The 23,411-nt window shown below is 40.7% G+C and overlaps 1 protein-coding gene across 18 annotated transcripts in view; it reads right to left on the bottom strand.

Moving 5' to 3' along the window:
• LOC108709750 (dedicator of cytokinesis protein 9) overlaps positions 1 to 23,411 on the bottom strand; it is a 161,326-nt gene that overhangs the window by 90,621 nt on the left and 47,294 nt on the right. For all 18 annotated transcript variants that reach the window (XM_041584268.1, XM_018249866.2, XM_041584279.1 and 15 more), the window contains exon 2: positions 5,934 to 6,050. In XM_041584268.1, coding sequence (XP_041440202.1) covers positions 5,934 to 6,050 — 117 coding nt within the window. The remainder of the gene's footprint in view (positions 1 to 5,933; positions 6,051 to 23,411) is intronic.

Here is a 23,411-nt window from a genome sequence, read left to right as displayed (position 1 = left end):
GGCACACACTAACTTCCAGACAAGTGAAAGCACTACTGTACAGCAGCTAACACAGAAGTTTGGCTGATTTGAAAATAGCTTAGAAGGGATGCTAAGCAACCAAGGAATTTCAACTGTCCATGTGCGAGGTTTCAGAGCTGCGGTTGGCTGTGAAGATATAGGTTTGAGGAGGCAGTGAAATTCAAGATAGAACTGCAGTGGAGATAGGGGAGATTTTGCAGAAGGTTTATAGTGAGCTGATGATTTACATTATACAAACAATTCTAACTTGAACTTTCACATAGTGTATTTTTTTTTTTTTTTTTTAAAAGTGTTTTTATTGGTTTTCTCACACACAAAAAACAAGACAGACAGTGTCCCGTAAAGGACTCAAAAATTATACATAGTCAGTAAAAAATAAAAAAAAAAAAAAAAGGAAAAACAATAAAGGAAATACGTCAGAGGGGAGAGGAAAGAAAGAAAGAAAGAAAGAAAGAAAGAGAGTCCAAGAGGGTGTGGAGTGTGGAGGGGGTAAACAGTAGACAAGACTAATATCTGGTGGAGCTAGCACAGACCATCCTTTCAAAACACATGGGGGCTATTAGTGTCAGAATTCAATACCCATAGCATCCAGACAGCTATAAACTTGTCCGTGCAGCCTCTAGACATATATACTGCTTTATAGTAAGGGAGGGCTTTATTGACAAGGTCCTTCCAGTCCTCAAGTTTGGGTGCTTCACGCTGATTCCACCGAAGAACAATCATTTTCCTAGCATAGAACATTAGCAGCTGGAGCAAAGTCCGACAACCAATTGACCCCACATCTCCATCCATGCATCCCAACAGCGCTAGGCTGGGCCGAGGCAATATAGGGAAGACCAGAATCTTAGAAATAAATGAGAAAACGTCAGTCCAATAGCGAGTCAGTTTGGGGCATGTCCACACCACATGGAACCAAGTCCCCGGGTGCCCACAGCCCCTGGTGCAGTTCTGATCTCTGGTAGGATCCATATGATGAAGCCGTACCGGCGTGAGGTAAGAACGATGCATAAACTTCAGTTGTATCAACTTGTCTCTAGCCGAAATTGTGGTGGCCAACATGTGGCGCATAATCAGCTCCCAGGACTCCTCGTCCAAATTCTCAATGTCCCTGATCCATTTCTGGAAGCATTTAAGCGGTCGTTTTTCCTCAGGTGCCAACAGGATATGATAGATGGCTGAAAGAGGTTTGACGACTGCCTGAAGTTGCAGAGTGTTTTCCAAAGAGGTGGCTACAATATTAGACTGCGGATCCGGGAATTGCGCCTGAGCAGCATGGCGAAGTTGACCATACCGAAATTGTGTAACATGTTGTGTTGAACAGGAGGCCTTGAGTTGCAGAAAGCTTTTTAGCTCTCCCTCATTGTACAAATCTTTCACATATCTGAGACCATTGCCTGCCCAAAATTTGTAATCCAGGTTGGCGAAAAAATGTGGGAGCATCTTATTACACCACAGCGGAGCATGGGGAGAGTGGTAGGTCAAGCCAGCGGGAGTCACCAGTTTTTGAGCCAGCTGCCAGGCTCTGACGGTTGTGTTCATAGAGTGGGTAACTTGTGGGTGTGCCTCCCGCCCTCTATAAGGCAAAAGCCTCAAGGCTTCCCTCGAGCCCAGTATCCCCGCTTCTAAAGTACAGGATGCATTAGTGCTATCAGATTCAAACCACCATCGCACCGTTACCAATAAAGCAGCCAAGTAGTACAAGTACAAATTCGGGACGGCAAGACCCCCAGCCTGAGTGGACCTGTGCAATGTTGCCATACTGATTCTGGGAACCCGTTTGGCCCAAATAAAGGAGGATATAACTGAGTTCACTTGTTGAAAAAAGGATTTGGTAAGCCAGATAGGAGAATTTCTAAACATATAGAGAAATTTAGGCACATACTTCATTTTCAATAAGTTGATCCTACCGTATAGTGACAATGGCAAAAAATTCCCATTGGGCAAATTTGGCAACCATATCCGCAGTAATAGGGTCAACATTGACCGCCTTATAGCGGGTTATCTCTTGAGTAATCCAAATTCCCAGGTACAAAAAGGTGTCAACCCATTGCAACGGAGAATCCGGAGATAACTGTCTTTTGGCCGCCTGATCCAGGGCAAACAATGTAGATTTATGCCAGTTCACACGAAGCCCAGAGTACTTCCCATTCTCAGATATAATCCCCAATAGGACATCCAGGGCCGGGCCAGGGTTCTCAAGGTATATCAACATATCGTCAGCGTACAACGATATCTTTTCGGTCAGAGAACCAATTTTCAAACCCGTAATCCCAACAGAGGTGCGGATTAGTTCTGCAAGTGGCTCAATTGCCAAACAAAATAAAAAAGGAGAGAGGGGGCAGCCCTGCCTGGTACCCCTCCCCAAATTAAAACTGACCGAAAGCATAGAATTTGCCCTAATCTGAGCCACCGGTGAGTGGTACAGTGCCTGAATCCACCCCACATATCTAGGGCCAAAACCATATCGCTTCAAGGTGTGCCACAAAAAGGCCCATTCGACTGAGTCGAAGGCTTTCTCCGCATCTAATGCCACAATGGTTCGGGAGCCAGCATTGTCGTGTCGTACCTGTAGATGAGTGAGAAGCCTCCGAATGTTGATATCAGTCGCCCTAGAGGGAATGAAGCCAGTTTGATCCGAGTGGACTAAATCTTGCATAAATGGTTTAAGCCTGTTTGCCAACACTTTAGCTAAAATCTTGGCATCACAGTTAATAAGCGATATAGGCCTATAAGAAGCACATTTCCGCGGATCTTTGCCTTTTTTTGGGATAATGGAAATATATGCACGGGACATAGACTCAGGCACTGCACCCCTCAGAGCAACATCATTAAATATCTCCGTGAGTGGCCCCACCACCAAAGAGAGATGGTGTTTGTAAAACTCACCCGGGATGCCGTCAGGGCCAGGGGCCTTGCCTGTAGGTAGCAATTTAATTACCTGTTCCACTTCCGACTGCGTTATGAGCGCATCTAACCGTTCCTGTGTAGCATCAGAGAGGTATGGCAGTGGGACGGCCCCCAGATAGTCAAGCAACTGTACGTCAGAACAGGTCACCTTTGAGGAATAAAGTTCCTGATAAAACTGCCGAAATACATCTACAATGCACCGAGGTTGGGTTATCAACTCACCCGCATCATTTTCAATACATGGGATGGAAGCCGTATTACACTCGTCTCGCACCAGCATGGCCAAAAGCTTACCAGCTTTGTCCCCCATTTCAAAAAGCCTATGCGATTGCTTCTGAATGTACGCCCGTGCCTGTTCGACATTGGCTAATGCAAGTAAGCGAGAGGACTGCAACCAATCATTCCTATTCGTATCAGAGGGATCAGCTAAATATACCTGTTCTTTGGCAGCAGTGTCTGATTCCAAAGAGCCAATCGTGTTACCCAATTTTCCGTTTTGCCTGGCTGATGCCCGATATGTACACCCCCCTTGCTGTTGCCTTAAACGCCTCCCAGACTACAAACGTATCGGCAGTGCCCGGGTTGAGCTGCCAGTACTGCACTAAAGCAGGTTGAACTACGGGTTCGGTGGCAGTGGTACCAATCCAGTGTGAGGGGAGCCTCCAAATTTTATCAATAGGTTCGGCCCGTAGGATCACTGTGAGCGACAGGGGGGAATGATCCGAAATGCCCCTGGGCAAGTAGTCCACTGAAGACAACTTTGCTAATATATCTGGGGATACAAAGGCCAGATCTATGCGGGAATGCGATTTATGTGTGGCCGAGTAACAGGAGAATTCCCTCGTATTCGGGTGTTTCCACCTCCACGCCTCAGTAAAGGCACTGCTATCCGCCCAGCTCTTTAGAGGCAGCTTACTGTAGTGCGAGCCAGTAGTCGTATCAATCGCTGGGTTTAGAACCGCATTGTAATCCCCCATCAGTATAATAGGAGACGGGACCATGTCTGCCAGAAGCGTTACAAGGTGGGGTAGGAAGTGGTGTTCAACAGCAGGGGGGGCATAGACAGAGGCCAGTAGAAGCCGAACCCCATTAAATCGGGCCTGAACAAATATATATCTCCCATGGTGATCCTGTTTGACCTTCTCAACTTGGCAATCAATATTCCTGTGCACCAGGATCGCCACTCCCCGAGAATAGGTGGAGTAAGTGGCATGAAAGGCTCTCCCTACCCAAGCCCGCTTAAGTGCCAAAATTTTTTGCCCCGAGAGGTGGGTTTCCTGGAGCACAAGAACATCTGGTTTATGCCTTTTCACAAATTGGAACACTAATGCTCTCTTTTCTTTTGTACCCAAACCCCGCACATTCCAGGTAAGTAGTTTCAGCGACGCCATAAGTGTACAGTGCCAATAGGAACCGTCCGACTGCCACCCCATCTAGGTCCCCTCCAACACTCCAGGACAGAAAAGAGACGAGAGGGAGAAAGAGAAGAAGAAAGAGAGGGGAAACAGAAAAAGCATAGAAAAAATAAACCAAACAAAAAATATACAAGAGGAAGCATTGTTAAACATGACATCATATCATACACGGTATTCCCCTTGAGCAAAACAAGCATAAGGCTATAAATCAGCCCGTGTGGGCAGACCTAACTGCAAAATCCCACTAACTCCCCCCCCCACCCTGACCTACCGAACCACAGACGGAGGCCCTAATCCCTTAACCTGTCTAACTAACTGAGGAGGCACACCGTAACTATCTAAGGTGTAACCAAAACTTCTTCGTGGTGGCTGGGGCTCCAATGTGTCTTACCCCGTATATTGGCACAGTCCTGCAAACAGCCTTACTGCGTAAAGTGCACCAGACAAGGGGGCCATCCGGCCTAACGATGGTGATTGTCGATCCATTGGCTGACTTCTGTCGGATCTGTAAAGTAGCGGGTAACCGCTCCATCAATGATCCGCAATCTGCTGGGGAAAAGCATGCTGTACTTAATTTCCTTCTCCCGTAGTCGCCGTTTAACATCTTGAAAGGTGCGGCGCTGCCGTTGAATCTCCGCAGTAAAATCAGGATAGAATTGCAGCGTAGCGTTGAGAAAACGAACTTCGCCTTTTTTCCGAGCTGCAGAGAGAATGGCGTCTCGATCCCTGTAGTTCAGGAGACGCAGAATAAAGGGCCGCGGCGTCTCACCTGGTATGCGCCGCGTGGGGATCCTGTGGGCTCTTTCCACGGTATACGCAGCAGACAAAGTAATGGGCGCCAACACATCTTTAAGCAGAGCTTCAATAAAATCGGTAGGGGAGTGCCCCTCTGCTCCCTCCGGCAAACCCATTATGCGTACATTGTTTCTCCGCGAGCGGTTTTCAGCATCTTCCGCCCTTTGGTGTAGCAACTTTACTTGTCTCTGCAACTCCGCCACCAGTGGCTGTTGTCTGGCAATAGTGTCCTCTGCATCCCCCACGCGGCGCTCAGCTTCCGACACCCTCTCCCTCACCTTATCAAGATCCGCCCGAAATATGGAGACCTCAGCCTGGATCTCCATGCGCAGGTCGTCCATTTTGGAGGAGAGGGCCGTCTGGGATTCACGGATAGCGTTGAGCAGCATAGTGGACTCCGGTGAGAGCTCCTTGAGCTGTACTGCGGCGGCATCCGAAGCCCCAGCCGCTGACGGTGGAGACGCCGCTCCCGAAGGTGTCTCCGTCATACCCAAGATGGCGTCAGGCCCGCTGTTGCGTAGCTGTTTTTTAGAGAGACGCGGTGCCCTTTGGGATCGCCTCGAGCGCTTACCGCTCATATGGTCGAGAGAAGTGGATTAGCCGATGCAGTGCCCACTCACTTTCGCAGTAAAAAGTCGGCGTTGGGTATATTTCAGGATGGGTTAAGTGCGGAGCTCCAGCCAGACACGTCTGCTCCGTTCCCTCACATAGCCACGCCCCCCCACATAGTGTATTTACTTAGCAAATGATTTTAGTTATGATTGGTGCCCTTTAAGAAAATGTACTATAACTTGCCTGAAAGTCATCATAGGGGAACAAGAGCATTTCTCTTAGTGCATCATTCAGGATCTGGATTTTCTTCTGAACAATTACATTTTCATAGTCTATGGGTTCAATCAGCTTTGGCTTTGCCTAGAAAAAAAGAAGTAAAGTAGTTAGCAAAAACACGTCTGCTCATAACACGAATAACAGACTTCAATTTAGTACCTTGTTAACATTAGATCTACATAGAGGCAGGATCAGAAAAGCATGACCTACACGAACTGTCACTAGAATATGAACAAATAATCAGCTAAATTGTGAGCTTAGGCTCCAAGACTCCCCGGTGCAGAGATGAATTAACTTGAAATGACTATTATAAGTAATTCACCAGTATAACTTTGGGGTGAAAGTCTGTTTTCCCATCATCAGAATATCTTATTCATATTATCTGACACGGACAGAAAAGTCTTGCTATTCCATTTTACTTTGCATAGAATTACAAAGTGCTCATGAACCCAAACACATAAGCCAGGTCCTGGAAAAGAACAGTTGTGTGATCATACAACTTTATGCAGATATTGCTTACAAGGGCAGAAAAACATTTCCTCATTAATGCCAATGGCCATCCACAATGTCATGGGAATTTGAATGGAATAGCTGACAGGAGCATCACTCTTAGCTGTAACATCCAGCGCTTCAACCTTTCTTGTTGACACTTTTATTTTGGCAATTGTACATACTGTATAAACTAAATTAAATGTAATCCAATGGAACATGGATGTCTGCCTAGCAGGTCTGCACTCACACTGCTGAAAGCAAAAGGTAATATCTTGTGGGAGCTTTCAGCCCTAATCTAACACATTCTCAGTCAACTGGGAAAAATGAAAACATTGCAATGTTATTTTCTACAGCAAGGGGGGACATTAACAGTAACACACATTTCCATGCTCATGATGTGCAATTTTCTGCGTACTGATTCATGTTATTTAAATTCCCCCACTTATAAATTCCTAGAATATCTTGAGATATTTCTGAAGCTTTGACTACTCACATAAAAGAACATACTCCAAATAGGACAAAAAGATGCTATAGTGCAGAAACAGTCAGTGCTCAAGTTTTGTAAATTTGTCTAATTTTTTTCTCAAAATATTCTTCACTACAAATTTTTAATTTCAGCTTTTAAGGAACACAGCAAGACACAAATTCCATTATCTGCTGTCAGCAAAATGTACTTAAGTGTATGAGCCAAAGCAAAAGCAATTACTTTCTTAAGCACGTAAATCATTTTAAAATAAATAAGTTAAAGCATTCTCCACACACAGCCTTCCACATATTTCCTCAAATAAACTCAGCTACAGGATGTGCTGAATCCTCATGATGTTTTACAAATAAATTGCACACAGTTTAATATAAACTGCAGATATATTTCTCTTGGCCTTGATTTAAAAAATATAACACAAGTAAAGATAGGAAAGCCAGCAACTTTTAACAGATTTTACAAAAACTGGTCCATTAAGAAAAAAAAAAAAAACACTTGACAGGTATACACAGGTGGAACAATTATTTATATTAATACCAGGCATGGAAACAATTAACGCAGCATAGACATGGGTGTGACAACTGAAAAAGAGTATAAAGAGCATGAACATCTCAGAGAAGCTTTGAAAGCATGTGGCTACCCAGAATGTGCATTTGTTAAAACAGCAGCAACCAAGCCCAATAGGAACAATAAAAGAAATAACCACCCGGAGACACATAGTAGGCAAAACATAGTCATCCCATATGTAGCAGGTTTGTCAGAAAAAGGAGGATTTTTAACAAACACTACATCCCTGTGTTTTTCAAACCTAGCAACACACTGAGACAAAAACTGGTACACCCAAAAGATCCAACACCTAAATAAAAACAAAGCAATGTGGTATAAACAGTCTAGTGTAGCGAGGAGTGCACGGACCTATACATTGGGGAGACAAAACAACTGCTCACCAAACGAATGGCTCAACATATGAGGGCGCACTCTACAGGGCAAGAGTCAGGGACTTCCCACACCAGTCAATTCAGTTGAATTGAAGAAGCTGCTCGGAGGTGTAGTGAAACGTCTTCATTGATTACTCAACAAGTCCAGTTGTTTTAGAATTACTTATACTAAATATGCAATTTTGTTCAATATGCAACTGGCATGAGCATATGGTATTATTTGGCATGGTTTAGGTTCTTCCATTTCCAGTCAGTAACTCAATGCCAATCAAAGTGTTAGGATAAATACAGTGGGGCTCATTTATCAACACTGGGCAAATTTGCCCATGGGAGTTACCTATATCAACCTATCAGTGATTAGCTTTTTAAAGCCAGCTGCAAGTAAAACAGTGAATGCAGCAATTTGACTTGTTGCCATGGGTTACTGCCCATGGGCAAATTTGCCCAGTGTTGATAAATGACCTCCACTTGTCTATAGCTACAGGGCACTTGTGGTCACTGTGTTTAAATGATAAAGGATAAAGCAGGCCAAATTCACAGAGGTGAAAAATAATAAAGACCTAATAACTCAATCGCCAAGTTTGTTACCTGAGCCGACAAGGCTTTTCAGGGGGGGGGGGGTGCATCAACCCAGGGTAGGTTTAGATGTGTCTTTTCCCATCTTTATAGTAATATATATCCATAAATAGGTAAAAAACAAGTTACAAGTAACTTTGTGATTGATTGTTATTGGTGATTAGACCTGTAGCATACTTTGCACCAACAGTCCATTAAAGTTTTCCTCCTGAATGCATAGTATAGTGGAATGCTTAGAACAGACGATACAGCGGAGACCAAAGGTTTACATACACTATGCTAAAAGTAAGACATGGTATCTACTTTATTTCTCCATGAGGTAATTTCAAAGTTTAAGCTTGGAGACTTATTTCAGCTTTTAGCTACCATATCGGATTTCTTGCTGCTCAAATGTTTACATACATAAATATGACGCCTCTTTAAACAGTTCAGAATTTAATGAAAACGCTTGTATTGCCTGAAACATTCATGCCCCTGGATTCTATTGAAAATGTGTTGACTGAACTGAAATGTGTCAGAATAAAGAGGCCCAAAAGGCCCAAAATCCCAACATACTTACACCATGAGGAATGGGCAAAAATTCTAGCAGCATAGCATAAGAATCTTGTGAAAGGCCACCCGGAGCATTTGATAAAAATTAATTAAAAAGGAATCTGGATACAGTAAATAAAGGTTGAAATAAATTGTTCTCTAAGTTAAAACTTTGAGTTGACATCATATAGAAATAGTAGATACCCCAAGCAATACCGACATGTTCCTATAAAAACATAGGAAAGTGTCAGTATCAGGTATGTGCTGCACCCGCATTAGTTCCCAACAAAGCCCCCCCTCAAAGCCGCCCCCAGCCCCACAAACCTGCATGAACCCGATCCTAGACACTGCTTTCATAGGCTAATTACGAATGAAAACAGGACTTCAGCCTATGGATGGATCGCTGCGCCCCCAGCCCAGCATCACTAAAGCAATACGGAAGATCTGTTAGTAGTGTCATTCGTTCTGCTGCACCAAGGTTCGCGGGCACTGGGGGCGGCTTTGAGGGGGGCAGCACATACTTGATACGGACACGTTCCTATGATTTTTATAGGAATGTGTCAGTGTCGCTTTAACATGGGCAATGTATAGTATGGGACCCGTTATCCAGACTGCTCAGAACATGGGGTATTCTGGATAAGGGGTCTTTCTGTAATTTAGATCTCTATACTGCTAAAAATATTTTGAACATTACATAAACCCGTATTGTTTTGCCTCCAATGACAATTCATTATATAATAGTTGGGATCAAGTACAATGTACTGTTTTATTATTACAGGAAAAAAGGAAATTTCTAAAATTTAAAACTATTTCCTTAAAATGAAGTCTATAGGGAGATGGTCTTCCCGTAATTCTGAGCTTTCTGGATACTAGGTTTCCTGATAATGGATCCCATGCCTGTAATATAAAAACACTTTTCAACTCTTGAACATGTTTAGTACAGGGTATGTAAACAGGCTATGGGAAAAACTCAAATTGTCCCCATTTAGATTAATATGCCTTCTGTGGTCCCTAGACTCTTTCTCTTTCAACCTTGGATTAGAACACAATAGATGACTGTGGGATGTGGTAAAGAAGCCTGCCAGCAGGAAACTAAAGGACAAAGGCTTCTTAGGCAAGTTTCTCTAATACCTTCATATAGGTTTGAGGAAATAAAGCAAAATAAATATACATTCAGCTCTTAAAATTTCCATTAGACAAATCCACAGGATAAGCTACTTAGTCTCCCTGTGCCTCAAACACAAAGAACAGCAACAGAGAAAGTAGTAAATGCCAGACAAGCTGCACGTCTCTGAATATACAGTAATTACAATCTATATTATCAAAAAGGTAATAATGCAGCAAAAAGGTAGGCTCTTCTTTAATTATAGTTAAATAATTTAATATAACAATAGTTTGGAAAAATCCCATATTTGCGAACTATTTTAGCTTATTTGCCTTTTCTCCTACACCATCGCCTTGTTACCTAGATCCCTTAAAATTGTACGTTCCTGTATAGGAATAACTTTAATCTTACAAGTGGGTACTGACAAATACTTGTGTTCTTTTGTACACCCTTTAAAAATTCTTTAGTACTTTATACATAAAGGATGATAAGCAAATTAGCAGTTCTGCATATAGAATCTGTGTTGTGGGAACCAGTTTACGGTTTCATAAAATGTTGCAAACTCCATGTTAAAAATAAATTTGAAAATATTCCTGTGTTGTGACCTTAAACCGTACTCGTCCCGAACCTACAAAATGTTGCCATTGTAGGACCTGCACCCAACACATATCTACGTCTTTTTGCTCTGCACGCTACTTCTGTGAATGACTCTTTTTCCAATACAGGAATCCTCGGGAGCAGATGAGAATTTTACTTCCCCAGTCTGGTCCACACACAACTCTAACAGTTGGCCAAATGTCAACCGAAACCCGCCTAAACCAGCAATAAACCCTTGGGTCCCCATGGGTTTCGGGTCAACTCGCACATCACTAGTTTTGACATATGGAATTGAGTGCTTGCTGATATCTTCTTTGTGTTTTATAATTGTACTTTAAATATGTTTTCCATTCGATAAACTGATATACAATAAAAAAAAGAATATGTTCATTTTAAGTATACAGGGTAACTTTTATGGTTACTGCAATAGTTCAACTGAGCAGATTTCAGTTTGACAAATTATGAAGGCATGGAGGTGCTTTAATTAGGAGTGTAATGAATTTCTTCATGTTTTGTTTCCCCCTTTAAGATGGCCATACACGGGCAGATTAAAGCTGCCGATATCGGTCCTTTAGACCGATTCGGCAGCTTATCTGCCTATGTGTGGGGGCTAACGACAGGTCCTCGCGATCGATAGGTCAAGATATCATTGGTCAAGTTTGATTTTTCATACAATCCAGGACCGCATCTGCAAGCTGATGCGGTCCTGCGACCCATCGGAGGCCATTTGTAGTATTGTAATCCGATCTTTCGTCCTCAGGGCAGTCGTTAGTGGGCATATCGCGTTAAGATCTGCTCATTTGGCGACCTTGTCAAACGAGCGGATCTAATAGTGTATGGCGACCTTAAGTTTGCAGTTTTATGAGTGAATGTAATAAAAGGTGCAAAGTTTACTGCACTTGGACAAACCTAGTGGCTTTTAATACATTAAGGGGGAGAATTCCTTCCATTGGGTCAAAATCTCCACAAGGGTCTTTACCAGAATAATTCCAAGGGGATTGATTTGGCAACACTCAGCCATAACTAGTCAAATGGCTGCATAAAGAATGCTTCAAAGCAAAAAAAAAAACTTTCAAAGTTTGCTAGCAACCTGTGGGTTCAATATACATTCTCAGTCTTCTCCTGGTTTTCTTCAATTGTATATCACTCACAATGTAAATCCCAGTCTACATTTTTGCATGGGTATTTCATATGCAGATAAACTAAAAGCAGATTATAGTACATATGGCTGTGATATGATCACACCCTATAATAACAGTGAGTACAAAATTAGAAACAAACTTCCTTTGGATTTTTTTTTCTTTAAAACAGCTCTTTTGCACAGGGGAGTTCACAAATCAGCAGCAGATGTTAATGGAAAATACCACCAATCTTCTACTTTTAACTATTACAGAATATTAATGAAGTTTGGGACAAAAAAAAAAATTCACATTTTAATCCTGCTTTTTTGCTTTCTACATTTTAATGCTCCCAACCTCACTAACAGTTTTAAACAATGTTTATAGATTAATACAAACTGTCAGTGAGTCATAAGAGAGTCAGTGAAGACCAGGTAATATTGTCTGTAATCCCCCTCTTATCAAAAAGTAGTAGTTAGGATATGTAGAACTTTTCAGTTAATGCATGTGATGTAAAAATATTTTTAGTCTCCAATCTTCCATTCCTATAAGTGCAATGACATACCAGGAGATAAGTCACCTAAGTATTTGCTACTGTGGGCAACTTATCTCCTGCAAATGTTTTCACCAGTAATCAAGTAAATTTCTGACGTAAAGTGAAACTTCCTGCCCTTGCACTTTTTCATCTTAATCCTGGCCCTCTATCTATACAGTATATGCATACAGAACAGCATAAGCTAAAAGTTCAGCTAAAAACTAAACATGGGGTGGATTCTCATGTGGCATTTTTTAAAAATTCAAAAAGTTGTCTTGCAAAGTGTCGCATACGTTTTCCCAATGGAAATTTACATAATTGCTGGTGGGAAACATTTATTGCAGCCAACTAATCAAAAGGTGTTTGTGCCATTGCCCTTATGGTTGCTCTGGTTCCAGCAACCATATTTTAAAAAAAGTACAGTAGCAAATAAGTGTAGCTTTTCAGCAAAATTAGTGATTTCAGAAAAAATTCAAGTGAAAACTGCAAGAAGCAGCTGTCATCCAGGAGTATAATTATACTTTCAGGGAAGATGTGAGACTGCAACATGACAGTTTCAAGAATGAAATGAGATAAGATCATTGCTAATGTGCAATTCTGATAAAAAAAACTTATCCCCCACAATAGTGAGCTATGTAATAATTTGTGTAACTACATTTATGTATGGGGCATTCTCACCTGCAGTAAGTACATTGTAAACTCACCATAAGCTTTACAACTTACTTCTCCTTTATGCAAAATTATTTTTTAGGAAAGCCTGCAAGGTAGAAATTCTACATAGACTATTCAGAATTTTTTGTCCTATTAGTTTGCTCTAATGTAAAAAAAGGCAATTGCATAGAAATACATAAGACATTTTATACCAACTTGTGCTGCATTGACACAGATGTAAAGATGATACAATCATACAAGCAATAATACATATGTGGTATTGAATAAATCTGAAATTGTATGTCAGAATAAATATATTTTCTTATTTTAAAAAAAAAATAAAAAAATGAATGTGGGGATGACTGGTGACAATATTAAGCTGTTTGGATTCTTTTTTTTTTTTTTTTTTAAATATTTCGAAGAATAACTGTGGGCACCCAACCAAGAGTTGTTGAACAATAAAGTGTATGTAGCAAATATTTGACCCTACCAGTAAGCTTGGTGGAAACATCAATCAACTGTGTTGTGTTTCTAATGAGAGAATACAAGTAAAGGTATGTTTACAGCAGATGCCATCAATAGTTATAATAATGGACTGTTTATAACAAAAACCATATCAATATCTGCTGTAACAAGCTTGGAAATGCAAAGGCCTGATTCTGCTTCCTGACCCTGGAATATTGTATTTGAGTTCATGCATAGTTCAAACATCTTGCATTACTTCATATTAACCACCAAATATGCAAGCAAACTTGAGATACTTTTCAATTAAATCCAATTAACTTACCATCCAACTCAGCATTTGCCTCTAATTTCACTGTATGGTTAACACATAAACCACAAAACCAGAAGTCAATGATTAGCACTCCAGCAGAAAATGGGAAAAAATATGTATTATTTACAGGAGACAATGACAGTTCTTTCTTTATTGTCTCCAGTACAAATCACCTTCAAACATTTTTTATATATTCATTAATCATATGAGGTACAGGTATGAAATCCGTTATCTGGAAACCCGTAATCCAGAAAGCTCCAAAATACGGTAAGGCAGTCTCCCAGACTTCATTATAATCAGATAATCCAACTTTTTAAAAATTATTCCATTTTTCTCTTTATTATTAAAATAGTAACTTGTACTTGATCCAAACTAAGATATAATTGATCCTTGTTGGAAGCAGAACCAGCCTATTGGGTTTATTTAATGTTTACATGATTTTCTAATAGACTAGTATCCAGACAACCCCAAGCCCCGAGCATTCTGGATAACAAGTCCCATACCCGTATATGTATGTATGTATGTATATTTTTATTTGTATAGCGCTCCTTGTGGGAAAAGCACTGTACAGTAAAACAATAAATTAGTAGTAACAAACAAGGGGTCATTGAAACAAAAAGTAACAATAAGTGTATTATTAGAAATACACTTCACATAAATATAAAATATAATTACAATACAGATTAAGTGCTCAGTGTCAAGGAAACAAAAGGCTAGAGGACCCTACCTGTAGGGCTTACAGTCTAAATGGGAGGGTAACATACCAACACAATTCAGAGGGGTATTAAAGTGCTGTACGTTGCGGTTTGTTTCACTGTTATTTAAGTGCCAGTTTCCAGTTCAGGTGTTATCCAGGTGCTCCCAGAGCAGGTAGTCTTTGAGTTTCGTTTTAAAAACAATGAAGGAGGATTCTCTCCTGAGAGATTCAGGAATGGCATTCCAAATATAAGGAGTCGCAAGAGAGAAGGGTTTGATACAGAAAATAGCATTAGTAGTGGGGGGGTACAACCAAGCGGTTGCTCTGAGAGGAGCAGAGGTTTCAGGCAGGAACTTATAGAGAAACAAGAGATGAGATGTAGTTAGGTGCAGAGGAATGAAGGGCTTTGAAGGTTATGAGTTGGAGTTTATGTTATTCTTTGTTTTATAGGAAGCCATGATGAGGACTTCAGCGGCGGAGGGGCCTGTACCCTTTTGGATGAAAGGAGGATAATTCTGGCAGCAGTGTTAAATACAGACTGTAGGGATTTAGGGAGGCCAGCTAGTAGAAGGTTACAGTAAGTAAGGAAGGGATGGATTTGGCAATATTGCGTAAGAAAAAGTGACAGGTTTTGACTGGTGTTAATATGATCAGAGAAGGAGAGAGAGGAGTCAAAGATTACCCCCAGACAGCGTGCCGAGTTGACAGGATTAATGAGCATGCCATCAATAGAGATGGTAAATAGGGGAGTAGGATCAGATTTAGGTGGAAAGATGATAAGCTCAGTTTGAGGTTGCGCTGGTTCATCCAATTTGAGATAGCTAGGAGGCAGTTAGAGAGTTGAGCCTCTGTTTCAGCTGTTAATGAAGGGGTGGTACCTGTTTATCATTTGGTTTCATCATATGAAACAAGCTATTGGGTTTATTTAATGTTTACATGATTTTATAGTAGACTTTTGGTATGAAGATGCAAATTACAGAAAGATCCATTATCCAGAAAACCCCATGTCCCGAACATTCTGGATAACAGGTCCTATACCTGTTTATCATTTGGTTTCATCATATGAAACAAGCTTTGTTTACATTTTGAGTAATTGAGGTATTGATACAGTATTACTAACCATACTGAAGAACAAATACATTATGTCTTCACAATCAGGCTATATTCTTCTTGGTAAAATAACTAAAGCTAGCAAGAAGGTAATTCAATTATACGTCAGAAAAAAAACCAAAGAATCATTTGAAGAAACAAACTACTTCTGTCTGTAAAATAAAATGTCAACAAAAGTCTGAAATAAAAATGTAATAACTTAATTTCAAGCAAAAGAGCAGTTTTGAAATTACATTTAAGTTTGTTTGTTCATTTACCCTTTTCTGAAAAAAGAACTGCTGCATGGCACTTCCTAGTGCTGGGTTTTAGGATGAACAGAGAAGAGTCCTCTAGCCCAGTTCTGTGTTTTGACAGCTGCTGGGAACAGCCCATGCCAGTGTCTGTGTCAACAGTTCTTTGTGATGTACCTCACTGCAGTTATCATATCCCTGTCAGTGATCTGGGGGGCCCAAAGGAGATTTCAAAACAACACTGAGTTCTGGAGCATTGCTCAATCCCTCCAAAACTCAGCTCTAATTGTGCTGGAACTAAGGGGTCCGTTTACTAAAGTGCGGTTTGACTGGTAAATTTGACTTTAAGTTTCCGCATGTTATCGCTGAGAATATTTTTCCGCCAGATTATTCGCAGCGACTAAGTTTACTAAACAGCGATGCGCTTAGAAGTCATTGTGATCACTTGCGGTAACTACATTAATGAACTAACTTACGTTAGCGGTAATTTTAGCGAGTTGCGAACTTTCTGGCAGCAAATTACGTTGTTGCGAATATTTATGCTATAAAATAGTCTTGTTTTATGGCGTTTATTATGGCAATTTTTACTGTGACATTTATGGCCAGAAATGCACCTTCAAAACTCAAACTTTATTGACTGATGATTATACCATCCAACAACATTACCAGAGTAACACCAATTAAACATGGATGAATCATATAAACCCTTCTGCCAATAGAATCATATGAACAAGAAATCATACCAGTCAATCTCTTTGCTTCATATAAATGCACAGTTTAATGTAGCCAATCACAATGAAAACAAAAAAGCGTAGAGGCTGACGAATCCTTGGACTGTGATGCCGCTGCCACTAATACACCTCTGAGCTGAAACTGCTGCTGTTGCCAAAACATCCTGTCAGCAATAGCTACAGATCTCTCTCCTGTCAGCAAAGAATGATGGGTAAAAAAAAAAAAAAAAAAAAAGTACTATTGGATATTTCCTGCCCACTACATAGGTGGCGGTAAAATTTTGCGAATATTCTTGCATAAATTTTGTCTTTTGCACATTTCCCTGTTTAGTAAACCAGGCGTTAATGCAGTAACGTAACTAGAGGGGGGCGGGCCCTGGTGTGGGACGCGCAGCCGGGCCCCATGCCCCCCTCCGTACGCTATTTTCAGCCGGAATCCAGTGGCGCGCAAGCTGCCGGGGGGCCCTGAGGGGGTGCGGGCCCTGGCCACTGCGTTAATGTGTACGTAGCGTTATTTTCAGCAAATGCAATAACTGGCGAAAACATATTTTTGCGCAAGAAAATTTGCAAATGTATATTTACCGCAGGTTAGTAAACTGGTCAAAACATATTTGGCGACAAATTTGTCTATATTTTGTGCGAATATTTTTACCGCACTTTAGTAAACGGACCCCTAAGAGCTGATTTTGAGCAACCAGTGTCGATCAATCATGGGTTAATTCTCTACACGACAGCCTCTCTAATAAGAAACTCCTCTGAACCCAGCACTATGAATTAACCTATTAATAGCGTGTTGAAAAGGGCCGCTTTCTGCATATTTAACTTTTAAGTAAACCCAAACCTTTAAAGGGTCAGTATACATCTAAAAAAAAAGCCACAATAAATAGGACTTGTGTTGAAAATTAAATTTTACATATCGTTCAATAATTCAAATGTTCTTTCTAAACAGGGAGGGCAATTTGATCAGGACTGCCTATCTAATTGTATCCAAAAAAAATCTCTCTCTTATCAAAGCAGCAGCCATTGAGCAGCTCATTATCTGGGGCTTCTTAGTGGACAGGTGATTCATTTTATTAAATCCTCTAAAGTTCTGTGGGACCGGAAATTAAAAACATATTTCTTATTTAAAACAATAGGCAAAAAGTATGTTCAGCGTGAGTCCTATTTATGCAGCTTCTGTTGAAAAATTGTAGGGAACTTAGCTATTTGTGGCATTAGGCAAATTATCGGACACATAATAAATTGTGCAGTGTCGCAGTCCAGTGTCTTAGCACTGCATTATCACTGACTGATCAGTTGTAAAAAATCAGTAGTGCTACAAAGAGATAGAACACAGGCACTGCACTTCCCAATTCAGATTGTTCAGCTTCAAACAGTCTACTCACAGTCTTTAAACTTGTTGATGTTTCAAGAATATATATTTTTTTTGGGGGCCAGAGAAATGCTGCATATTCAGTTATTTTGCCCATGTAACAATTGATATTTCTACAAAGAATAGCACCTGAGACAGGTGGATCTTAGAACAGTTTATGACAGTTTAATGTTACTCAGGAAAATATGGCAAAAAAAGTAAACATGCTGACAGAGGATGCTGTTGCCCCTCAGGGAGGTTACCAAAATGTTAGGGGACCCCCCCCCTCAATGAAGTAAACAAACAAGTTTTACCCTCAGAGTGCAGAAATGAACAATTTTACGCTCAGTGCTAAGGATGCCTGGAATAGGCAAGTAAAATGGAAAAATAGTAGCAACACCTAATATATTGGAATGCTCCAGTGAATCAGACTTTTTCTAAATGAAAGTTCCATTCAAAATGTATTTTTTGCACATTGAAAGAAAGTGACATCCAAGCAATCTGCCATTATACATCAATTAAAATATTTCAATGGATTAATTGGCTTTAATGTAATTGCTATTAAAAATAATATCTGTCTGGCTGTTAGTCTGTGTACTTCTGGATTTGACTCCTGAAACAATCAGAATCATAAGCTAGTCGATTTACAGAACCGGAGGATAACTAACTTCTGCTACACTGTTTGAAGGCTCTGAACCAGAGAACAGATAGGGAGAAACAAATACTGCTTTTATGACTAGAATCTTTAAATTGATGTTTAACTATTTTACAAAATATCAAATTATACTTATTTCATAGTACAAAAAAAAGTTTTTATGGAGATCTGCTTGGAGAGTTCTTTAGCAGAGTTAAAGTAACAAAACAAAACTAGAGGGTGTCGTTTCTGAAGAAACCACGGGATGTTGGCTATGAAACGCTATAGGTGTCTTGCCCAGTCGCCCCCGGTGCCTAGAGAGTACACAAAGTCGGTAGAATCCGGATTAAAACGGTGAAATTTAAAGCCAATCCAATTTTACCATTGAAATCCATTCAAACAAACTGGCTATTTTTGGCTACGCCCACTTTTAAAACTTTGCATCCCAGTCACCCCTTCACCAAATGGACCAAGTTTGAGCACTCTTACATTAACAGTGTAAGATTGACAGGAATTTAAATATTCCCATTGAATAGCGTTTGGTAAAATGTGATTGGCTGTCTTAAGCTCCGCCCAGTTTTCTGAATTTTAACCCCAGTTACCTAGTCATGGTCAGTGCCAAGTTTGGGGCCTCCGGTTTTAAAACTGTGAGAACGGCGGTAATACAAAATTTTACATTAAAGTCAAGAGGTGAAAACTGATTGGCTGTTTTTGGCTCCACCCACTTTTCCTAAATTTTGACCGCAGTCACCCAGTGAGTAATTGAGTCAAGTTTGGTACACCTAGCATTTAAACTGTGATAATAGCAGCAGTTTATCATTTTTCTTTAAGGTCAATGGCTGAAATCTGATTGGTTGTTGTTGCCCCGCCCCTTTTTTTCCTAATTATGAACCACAGTCACTCAGTGACTAACATTTCAAAGTTTGTGAATGCTGTGATTTAATGTGTAAAAATGGCAGCATTTTTATTTTTTTCTAGTGAAAATCAATGAATGAAATTCGATTGGTTGTTGGTGGCTCCGCCCACTTTTTCTAAACGAAGTGGAAACCCCCAGCGGCCACATTTGTGATATTCAAGGTCCCTGACATCAATACTGTGAGAATGGCAGCCTTCTTAATTGTTCCCATTAAAATCAATCAAAGAAATCTGATTGGCTGTCTTAAGCTCCGCCCAGTTTTCTGAATTTTAACCCCAGTTACCTAGTCATGGTCAGTGCTAAGTTTGGGACCTCTGGTTTTAAAACTGTGAGAACGGCAGTAATCAAAAATTTTACATTGAAGTCAATAGGTGAAAACTGATTGGCCGTTTTTGGCTCCACCCACTTTTCCTAAATTTTGACCGCAGTCACCCAGTGAGTAATTGAGCCAAGTTTGGTACACCTAGCATTTAAACTGTGATAATAGCAGCAGTTTATCATTTTTCTTTAAGGTCAATGGCTGAAATCTGATTGGTTGTTGTTGCCCCGCCCTTTTTTTCCTAATTATGAACCACAGTCAGTGACTAACATTTCAAAGTTTGTGAATGCTGTGATTTAATGTGTAAAAATGGCAGCATTTTTATTTTTTTCTAGTGAAAATCAATGAATGAAATTCGATTGGTTGTTGGTGGCTCCGCCCACTTTTTCTAAACTTGAAGTGGAAACCCCCAGCGGCCACATTTGTGATATTCAAGGTCCCTGACATCAATACTGTGAGAATGGCAGCCTTCTTAATTGTTCCCATTAAAATCAAAGAAATCTGATTGGCTGTCTTAAGCTCCGCCCAGTTTTCTGAATTTTAACCCCAGTTACCTAGTCATGGTCAGTGCTAAGTTTGGGACCTCTGGTTTTAAAACTGTGAGAACGGCAGTAATCAAAAATTTTACATTGAAGTCAATAGGTAAAAACTGATTGGCCGTTTTTGGCTCCACCCACTTTTCCTAAATTTTGACCGCAGTCACCCAGTGAGTAATTGAGCCAAGTTTGGTACACCTAGCATTTAAACCGTGATAATAGCAGCAGTTTATCATTTTTAATTAAGGTCAATGGCTGAAATCTGATTGGCTGTTGTTGCCCCGCCCCTTTTTTTCCTAATTGTGAACCACAGTCACTCAGTGACTAACATTCCAAAGTTTGGGAATGCTGTCATTTATTGTGTAAAAATGGCAGCATTTTTATTTTTTTCTATTGAAAATCAATGAATGAAATTCGATTGGTTGTTGGTGGCTCCGCCCACTTTTTCTAAACTTGAAGTGGAAACCCCCAGCGACCACATTTGTGATATTCAAGGTCCCTGACATCAATACTGAGAGAATGGCAGCCTTCTTAATTGTTCTCATTAAAATCAATCAAAGAAATCTGATTGGTTGGTTTTGGCTCCACCCACTTTTCTTAATATTAATCCCAGTCCCCCAGTGACCAACTGTGCCAAGTTTGAGGACCCTGCCATTAACCGTCTAAGAGCGGCAGCAGTTTAACATTTTCCTATTTATTTGAATGGCTGAAATTTGATTGGCTGTTGTAGACTCCGCCCACTTTAGGTAAATTTTAGCCGAGTCACCCAGTGACCCACGGTGCCAAGTTTGGGAGAGCTCTAGCTTTAATACTGTGATAATTACAGCTGTTTACATTTTCTCATTGAAGTCAATAGGGAAAATCTGATTGGTTGTTTGCGGCTCCGCCCACTTTTTTGGGTCCCCAAAATAGGACAGAATTTTTCAGTTTCACCCCATGACTAAATGAGCCAAGTTTGGTGAGTGTAACTTCAAAGCTGTACAAGTGGCAAAAGTTTCAAGTTTTCCAATGAAAGTCTATGGGGAAAAAAGGGGTCGTCGGGGGGTCGCCACAGGGGCACGGAGGTTGGGATCGCTTAACAAAGCACAAGCAACCTATTCGAGTATGAGTCGAACAAGTGTGCAAAGTTTCATAATTGTACTCCTAAAACTCTGGGAGGAGTAGCGTTTAGAAAATTGCTCAATTTTTATTCGGGGTGACATCAACTATATGTGGTCCGAGTTTGGGGACTGTATCTTCAAAACTGTACAAGTGGCAGCGATTTGAAATTTTTCCCTGTCAATCTCAATGGGAAAAAAGGGGTCGTCGGGGGGTCGCCACAGGGGCAGAATTTTTCAGCTTCACCCCATGACTAAATGACCCAAGTTTGGTGAGTGTAACTTCAAAGCTGTACAAGTGGCAAAAGTTTCAAGTTTTCCAATGAAAGTCTATGGGGAAAAATGGGGTCGTCGGGGGGTCGCCACAGGGGCACGGAGGGTGGGATCGCTTAACAAAGCACAAGCAACCTATTCGGGTATGAGCCGAACAAGTGTGCAAAGTATCATAATTGTACTCCTAAACCTCTGGGAGGAGTAGCGTATAGAAAATTGCTAAATTTTCATTGGGCGTTGGTAGCTCCGCCCACTTTGGGGTGCCCCCCCAAAATACTTATTTTTATTCGGGGTGACATCAACAATATGTGGTCCGAGTTTGGGGACTGTATCTTCAAAACTGTACGAGTGGCGGCGATTTGAAATTTTTCCCTGTCAAAGTCAATGGGAAAAAAGGGGTCGTCGGGGGGTCGCCACAGGGGCGGGGTGGGATCGCTTATTAAAGCACAAGCAACGTACTTTGCTATAAGAGGAATAAGTGTGGAAAGTTTGGCGCTTGCACCCCTAAAACTGTAGGAGGAGTAGCGTTTAGAAAATGGGGTTCGCCAATAATAATAAGAAGAAGAACGAGCTGAACTCGAAGAACAGTATGTTGGCTATTTCATAGCCAACATAATTATGAAACACCAATCATAAAACCAGCAATTGTAACCTATCTGTAGTGCATTCAAAGTGATCAAAATAAAGGGGCTCCTTTAACCTACTAAAAATAACATTCTAAAACCACAAACAAATATTAAAATATTTCATTTAGCATATGTAGTTGTGAGAAAAGCTTTGCATCTTGTCATTCATTTATAAAGATGCAGAATCAGATCCTTCAAATCACAACCCCTTTCCTATTGTCTGTGAAGTAATCCTTGTATATCCAATACAAAGGCAACTATTTTAGATTTTTGAACTGCAAGCTATACACAAAATGTCCCTCTTTATTAAATCTTCTTCATGTTCTTAAAACCAGGCCACCTTGATATTACATCTTTAAAACACAAAAATGACAGGTCGACTTCAACAGATAAATATGGGCACCCAGAGTTGGGCCAGGAATATCATATAGCAGAACTAAGAAATAACGATGAGTACATTTTTTGTCAGGTTTCCACCCATAGACTCCAATGAGTGAAAATAATTTGTCAAAAGACCATCGCTGCATTTGGCGAATGTTTTGCTTTGACGCGAAAGTCAGATTCACCCATCACTACTAAGCAAAAAACCCAGGGGGAAATTTACTAAAGGGCGAAGTGGCTAACGCTGGTGAAAATTCACCAGCGTTACGTCATTTTGGCACTTTGCCGATTTACGAATGATCGCTGGCGTAATTTCGTCAGCATTCAATACCCTGCGCGCAATTTCGGATCTTCATGAATTAGCGTTGTCCAGGCGAATTTACGCCTGGCGAAGTGTTGCGATGTGTGCGAAGCCAGCGCTGGCAAACTTTCGCCGGTTAGTGAATTTGCCCCCCAGTGTTTTAAAAGAAAAAAGTGAGATCTCCATCAAATGGGGCCAAATCATGTTTCATGTCCATATATGATTGCCAACTTTAGCCAGAGAGCAATTTTACTACTTTGCTGCAGAAAATGCATTGTGTGTCATAGACCTGAGGCAAAAGTCTTGTTTTTTTACTGCATTGAGTTTGAAATGAGCTCTGCAATGCTCAGACATCTTGAAAAGTGTTATCTAAACAAGTTGTCATGGGTCTTTTGTGTACAATGGAGACTTAGAATATGAATATATATACTGTATAACCTGCCT

The sequence above is a fragment of the Xenopus laevis genome, chromosome 2S (genome assembly GCF_017654675.1).
Source record: "Xenopus laevis strain J_2021 chromosome 2S, Xenopus_laevis_v10.1, whole genome shotgun sequence".
Taxonomy (NCBI): domain Eukaryota; kingdom Metazoa; phylum Chordata; class Amphibia; order Anura; family Pipidae; genus Xenopus; species Xenopus laevis.
This window is presented reverse-complemented; position numbering and strand designations above follow the sequence as displayed.